Genomic DNA, 7,467 nt, shown 5'->3' with positions numbered 1-7,467 from the left:
CCGTTTGCAAATATTTAAATGGGTGTTTGTCTCCATCTAGTGGAGTTTGTGATGCTGTAAGAATCGCCAGAGTTTACAGTATGTGATCCCGTTGTGTTTTTTTATTATGTCGTAGTCGTAATCAAGTGAATAACAAGGCAATTTATAATAAATTATACTACATTATTTCTAGATAAACACATTTTATTGTAGATTATTCAATTAAGAAATTAGACTGTAAGTTTTACATGTAAATGAGCTGGAAATAATACATATTCTGCATACAGAACAACCAAAGTCTCAATCTTTATTTAAAATATCAACTAAAGTATTTTATCCAAGCAATTGAGATTAGTTAGCCTACCATGTGGAGTCTGGCAACCAACTTTTATTGATGGTTGAAGGTAAAATGACATTTTACAGTTTAAACATGAAAAATACTTAATGGCTGGGATGGTTATGTTCAGGACACCCATTCTAAGGGAGATTATCCACAGTACTATGGATGTAACTGTGAATTTATGAACTCCTGCACACTAGAGGTTGTAACATTTTCCATCATCCAGTTTTAGGAAAAGCTATGAAGAGTAATGACTAAAAATATGGTGTTATTATTAACAACTGTAGAATTTTCTACTTTTCCCTCACCTGACAGTTGTTCACTCTTTTTACTCTTTTTATTATTTTTTCATTCAACACCTTCATAATATACTGTACACATTAAGACAATTATTATACTCTGACCACTTTTTTTCCTGACCCCTATAGCTATGTATGTCATATACAAAAATGTACAACCCTTCTGATTGAAAATTATGTGTTTAACACATTAAAATTTAGAGGTTTATTTAAAAATAAAATCACATTAAGGAAATTCACTGTCATTAAGATAAAGAGTACAATAGGCCTTCTAAAGTGGTAAAATTAGATAATTGTCTACAACTACAACTATGAACAACTATGAATCGTTGTAGTTTATTATAACAGATACACCTTCGTTTAATATTGTGTGGATAGTCATTAGCACATAACACACTTGACAACATGAAACTTGTCAAAATATGGCCACTTGGATTTTGAGAAGAGTACATTAAAGCTCTGCCCTGCCATCTCTGTCTATGACTAGTGTCTGTTCACACTCATGAGTGCACATTTCCAGGTAACTACAGTCAATTCAGCTATTTGATTTTTTTTTTATTCAAATTAATCTAAGTAACCTTCCTTACTTTATCTTTTTTTAACTTAAATATTAATGTATACATTTATGTGTACGTCAATGTATACTCTTGAAGTCAGAAAGTAATCTGTTTATGTAATAAATGTGACAGATGACATTGTTTTCAGGGCATGGCTTTTTCTCGAGTTAATCTTCGTAACTAAACATGTCTAATTCTTTCTAAGGTAACATACCTCCAGCCACCAATCTCATCTCATTGATTTGAAAACCTGACTTCAATTAGCCTTTGGAGAACTCATTTATTTGAAGAACTCATTAACTTAGAGGTTCACACTCGGCCCAACTTAGACTGTGCTTTGATATCTTGAAACACTCAATGGAAACCCGGGATAGTAAGCCAAATAAAAACTGTTTGTAAGTTTAACACTCAGTATACTATTGACAATATGTGATGCAATCATTTGTGTTAAAAACAGACTGTGTGTTGCCTGTTATTGTTACTTAAAGTGATAGTTCACCCAAAAATGAAAAATCATCATTTATCCTCAGGTTGTTCCAATCCTGTATACATATTTTTCGTTCTGCTGAACACCAAGACAATTATTTGGAAGATTGTCAGTAACCACATCTTGACATTCTTCCCTGCATCCTATGAGTAATTAATCTAGGCAAATTTAAAAGAATCTTGAAAGTTTACTTTAAGAAATGCTGCAGTACATTCGTTTCCCCTCACAAATGCAATTAGCACAAGATTGCAATGGAAGAAATGCAAAAGGTATTTTGGCTTGGCTTTTTAGAATGGTAATTTATCTTCGGTTTACACTTCATCAGATCATCTAGACAGATGAAATTCAGTTGCACTTTGTTGTACATTCCTTAATGCAAACAGTCTCATGCCAATAAAACAATTTCAAAAAGGGGAAGAAGGAATGTGTGGTACCCTTTGAAGAGAAAATTGAAAGTTTCAAGCATTTAAAATCATTCATCAGTATTATGTAAAATATTACCAAGACATTAAAATGTGTCAAAAACAAATCTTTTGAATATTTAGGCTACAATCGCTTTGGTTTTTCACTAGTCGAACTCTTCCATTACAGGAAAACAAGTCATCGTAATATGAGAATAAAGAAACCCAAGGGTGCTTCACTTTACTATTGAAAACCCAATTTAAGAATACTTATACTCAAATAATAATCATGCAAAATGTATTGTGAAGGAGAGTTAATGAGCTAATACGATAAACCCAGTGGGTTTGTATAAACATGCACGTTTTTGTCCTAGCACTATAGTATTTATAGCTCATGCATACAACTTTTAAACAATCATGTTTTCAGCTACATGGGATCTCTCAAACTGCTTCCGATTTCACAGTATGTATCCAAGAAAATTTAAATAACATCAGTGTAGGTTTACCAAGGACAACTCTATTCCTGATTCAGTGGAGATTCATTTCGGAGCACTTTATTTGCTCCACCGTCAAACAGATTTTCTCCTCTTGCCAAAGACATTGTTAATGAGCTTGGCCATGGACTTGGAGCCACTGTATCGCCTGCGGTCGCCTCTGTGTTTGAGCTGTTCCATCACGTTGCGGATGAGCTTTATGAAGAGGTTGGAGATCTCCAGGTAGTTCTCAGCTGCCGACACCTCCTGGAAGAGGCATTTGTTTTCTTGGGCCAGGGAACGGCCCTCCTCCTCACTCACTTGACGGCTGTGGCACAGATCTTGCTTGTTACCCACCAGGCAGATGGGAACTTCCCTATTTATACGAAATGAAATCAGATTGCTTCATAATAGGAACATGGCTATATAAAGGAATGCATCAATTGAGTTGCATTAGAGCTGGAAGCAAAACATTTATTTAATTGATTCTAGTTTGAGACTAATAATGCCACAATAACAGTGTGATTGAATTTATTGAATTTCACAGTAGCGTAATTGGAACGATGACTGTGTGATTGTGAATCACATACATGAAAAGTTCTCTGATATGACACCAAGTGGAACAAACAAAGGATTACTTTAGTTAAGAAACAGAGGGTTGGAAATTTACAGAGGACTTGAGTCTATACACAAAGCTGATACTCGTTGCCATTTTGTCAAAGTGTCAAAGACTGTAAGCCAATTTTTGAAGAACATGCTGGATTCTTACCACCCATGAATGATCTCATCGTCTTGTTTCCAAGATCTAATTGACTCCAGATGCCCAGTCTCACATTCTCACTTACTATTGTTTCAAAAGTTTTTTAAATGACAAATAACCAGTGAAAGTCAAAACCATCCAGACTTTTATATCCCTCAATAAATGAGCTGAAGCGAAATGGACACTCCATATAGGTATTCTATTGAAAATCATTATAGACTTGCATGCACTTTGCATGATCTCTTCGTGTGTACTAATCCTGTACAAAATCTGATATTAGCCAGTTTTGCCTTAACAGATGTGCACTGTCTAAGCAGGAAACCTTCACTCCCTGTTCTGTAAATTTCCAACATTCATTCATTAAAGCTCAGTTCTCTTGTTCCAGGCAGCATGAGGAAAAGGTCAGAAGGTTACTGGAGAGAATCTGACTCACCCTTTACAGGTCTCTCGACGGCTCTCTTTGATCTGCGCCAGAATGTTTTTGGCATTTAGGAAGGACGTACTGTCACTGATCGTGTACACCACCACAAAGCCATCAGCCCAGTCCAATGGTTCCTCCAAGATACATCTGCTTTCTTCACTCTGACAGTGGGTGGTGGGGAAAACACAGGGTTCCAGTCAAAAACAACATGCTCACTGAAAAAGCGGATATCAAAAAGGGTGCTTCTGGGGTTTAAGGGTAGTTATATTGCCCCACCCCAACCCAGGGTTAGTTTAGTATCAGAGAGAAAAGAGAATGCAAAAACTCTGACATTCCAAGCTCAGTACATTCGGTTCTAAAAGCTGCTAATGTAATTTCCAAAAAAACTGATTCTCTACCAAAAGACTTTGTTTTGAGTGAGGTGACTGCCAATGTTTTTGCGTACATGAGCGCTTAGCTACAGAATAGAAGGATGCCCGTCTCACGAGTTTTGGAAATTAAAGTGAAACAACAACTGCTGAAATAGGTCCCAGATGCAGCAGCTTTAAAGCGTGAAGCTCGGCTTTCAAAGGCTGCGCACTGTATACTGAGCTTGAGGGAAAGATCATAAATCCCATTGGAACACAACACGCATTACCCATATGAAACAGGTATATCTGAACGTGTTGCCCTGTGGCGGTGCTCATAAGAGTAGCCTCATATGAATAAACACATACTTGCGAGCATGGATCAAAGACTTCCAAGTTCAACTGCCTTCCATCAATGGAGAACCTTTTATGGTATAAGGAGTCTGCAAGAAACAACGTTTGATGAAATACTTGCTAATTCAACAAATGTGGGCACCATTGTAAAATCTGACCTTAGAAATGAGGGGGGATTGTAAGACATTTATATAAAACGCAAGAGGCATGGAGAATGAGTGCGGCTGATGTGATACACATGTAGTTGTGTTGGTTGTGCAGTGATTACTGAGTGCTTCAGGAATCTGTATGACTGCATGGCCAGAGCATAGGTTAAACTTTTACAAATTAGACAACAGGAAAATAGACAACAGCCCTGCATCTGCATTTAAAACAGACCTTTCACAAATAAAGTACAGAATGGAATAACTTGTATGATCAATTAAATTAAACGATAAAGCTTTAAATTACACGATTAAGCTGTGTTTGATATAAAAATAAGTATTTAAAACGTTATTTTTTTAAAATTTCGCTCTTTTTAAAATGTTAATAAATATGCATGCTCTTTCTTTTAATAGAAACATATATGACAAAATGGTAATGTTTTGAAAGAACAACACAGTTTTGTTCTGTGATTTATCACAGTTGACTTTATGCCGGCTGTTATGCTAAGACCAATAAAACCCAGAGTCACATATAAAACATTCTGGCTGCACCACCACACATGTGAGATAATACTTACTTGCATTTGATGCATATTCTCCTATGAATCGCTTGGTCAAAAATCTCACCAAAACCGCTGACAAGAGAGAGAGATGATTTAGTGTTCTGTTATTTAAATGAACCATGATGTACAGTAAATGACTATTATAAACACTTGAAATAGTAAAAGAGGGCACAAGGTCAAAGTTTAGCCCTTATCAAAGACTTGGCTATTCGACAGTAAGTGCTGGTGCATATCTGGGTCAGGATAAAACGTTACATCTATGGGTTTTTTCTTCCTTTTCATGAGCACACTACCTGGTTTATATTAAATATTTGAGCCATGAAGCTGCATGCTCGCTCATTGAGCCATTGAAGTCAGGTTCATTGAGGTTCTGTACATAAATACACACTCTGTGGCAGCCTCCTGAAAGTTAATTTCAATCTCTTAAAGATGAGAACCATCATGCAGTACCAATTTAACCCGTTTTCCTCACAAACCTTCAACATTCTGCAACAATCTGTAGCAATAGACATGGAAGTTCTGCTGTGCTTTCTCTCTGGTTACTCAGATCAGAATCCTGAGTGATGACACCTACACCTAAGCGCTCCCAACACCCCCCCCCCCACCACCACCACAACCTTCACTGTCTCTGTCCTGGGGGACATAATCATTGTTTTCCAACTACTTAATAGTTATTACTACAGGTATCCAGCCCGAAGGTCTGAATGTCCTTATGCTGCAGAGTGGAACAAAAAATCATCTCACAACAATTTCAGCAATTATCTGAATCCCTTCGTTTTAATTTCCCTCTCGGATGATTTGTGCGACAATTACCTCACTTCTGCAATCTGTTCCAGTATAAAAAGTACTTTCAGAGTTTTTAAGGGCATACATAATGCCTTGGTGTGTCGTGAAGCACTCACACACATTATACAGTCACACTGCAACAGTCAACATGAATGACTTCGAGCTCAGCTCAGCACATGAGTTAAAAACATCACTGAGACGCAGTTGGAATCATGTCCCACACTCTGAAAAACACACATTTAAACATGTATGTTAAACGTTAAACAAAACATGAAAGAACTATGCACTCACCCGATTTGCCAGCTCCCTCACTGCCCAGGAGGGCCAGTTTGATGTCATTCATTGGTGTAGATTACGACCCTTGTCTGAGGCGCTTTCCCTTAACTCTGTTCTATGGTTCTCTTTTCCCTCTCTAGCTCTCACTTTCTTTCCGTTACTCTCACAGACGCTACTCTCCTCTATCTCCCCTCCCACTAGTAGAGCTGCCACAAGGTCATTGCTCCACCACAGACGGGATTTCCTTTGAAAGTTGTACAGATGAGTGAAGCTTTGCCGTAGTGAATGGAAGCAAACTGCTCTGTGACCTTGCGAGGTAAATAAGACGTTATGAAATTAACTTTGTTTAGAATCATTAGATTTGACTTATTGTTTATGGGACAGAACATTTGCATTCCATTAAAGCATTTTGAGTTGATTTCATGCTGCTGAGATTCCAGAACGTTCCACTTACAATGTTTTTGTTACTTATATAACGTCTCAAAAACATATCTGCTTCAAGGATACGAGTACCTAAAGTCTTATGCTGAAATTGAGGTTTTGGGTCAGGTATTTAGATTTGGATACCGAGTGATTCTAACATCAAGTACACTCAATAATTGTGGATTTCTCACAATAGGGCAAACATGTTAGCCCCAACAGCTAAATTCATAGTGTCAACTCACAATCCGGCCAATAATGTCAGCCATATTTTGATTGCAGGGATCAATTCCTTATGAAGTGGAGAATCAATTTTCCCTCTTTTCCAGAACAGTTCCAAAAAATTGAAAGACGTTCAGCCATTCAAACTTCAATTTCATGGGCTGCTACACTGGTCAGGGAGGCTTTTTTTCTGCCTCACTCTTTTCATTCTTCAGCTGAGTTCACCGCGGTGTCCTATTATTATTCTGTTATGTTTCATTTGATTTTCGTCAGCTGAAGACTCACAGACACTTTAACAATACAAAAGCTCAAAATGTGCCGGCACCAAAAATAAGTGGCACATATCAGGCTTAGTCTGTCTCAACATTGAGTATATTGCTTTGGATAGAGTGGAATCTCATTAAAGTATAGCTAGCTATAAACAAATCCTGGATTCAGTGAGGCTTAAACATATATAGGATAGTTACTGGAGTTCAACATAAAATTACAAAGACATTATCAACAGCCAATCACATGCAGGCAAGAAAAACATACTTGTGAAACAGAAGAATGCCGGTGGGTGTTCATCTAAACACTGTACATCATTGCGTACTACTGTTTATCAAAGAGACTGAACTGGTTTAGCAAAATGCAGATGTG

At 37.3% G+C, this 7,467-nt stretch overlaps 1 protein-coding gene across 1 annotated transcript; it reads right to left on the bottom strand.

The window, feature by feature from the left end:
* Positions 1–343: 343 nt before the first annotated feature.
* rerglb (RERG/RAS-like b) lies at positions 344–6,494 on the bottom strand. Its single transcript, XM_056749631.1, has 5 exons — positions 6,202–6,494; positions 5,140–5,196; positions 4,434–4,507; positions 3,730–3,878; positions 344–2,912 (listed from the first exon to the last, which is right to left on the bottom strand). The coding sequence occupies exons 1-5, from the start codon at positions 6,251–6,253 to the stop codon at positions 2,633–2,635; spliced, it is 612 nt and encodes a 203-aa protein (XP_056605609.1). The 5' UTR covers positions 6,254–6,494; the 3' UTR covers positions 344–2,632.
* Positions 6,495–7,467: the final 973 nt, after the last annotated feature.

This window comes from Triplophysa dalaica, chromosome 1, assembly GCF_015846415.1.
Source record: "Triplophysa dalaica isolate WHDGS20190420 chromosome 1, ASM1584641v1, whole genome shotgun sequence".
NCBI classification, from domain to species: Eukaryota; Metazoa; Chordata; class Actinopteri; order Cypriniformes; family Nemacheilidae; genus Triplophysa; species Triplophysa dalaica.
Note: the sequence above shows the minus strand (reverse complement) of the source record. Positions and strands in the feature narration are given on the sequence as shown.

Coding starts and splice junctions, on each gene's coding strand:
- rerglb (XM_056749631.1), bottom strand. CDS start 6,253: ATGAATGACATCAAACTGGCCCTCCTGGGCAGTGAGGGAGCTGGCAAA. Junction 5,197..6,201: donor TGAGGGAGCTGGCAAATCGG/GTGAGTGCATAG, acceptor CTCTCTTGTCAG/CGGTTTTGGTGAGATTTTTG. Junction 2,913..3,729: donor CGTCGAGAGACCTGTAAAGG/GTGAGTCAGATT, acceptor TCGTATAAATAG/GGAAGTTCCCATCTGCCTGG.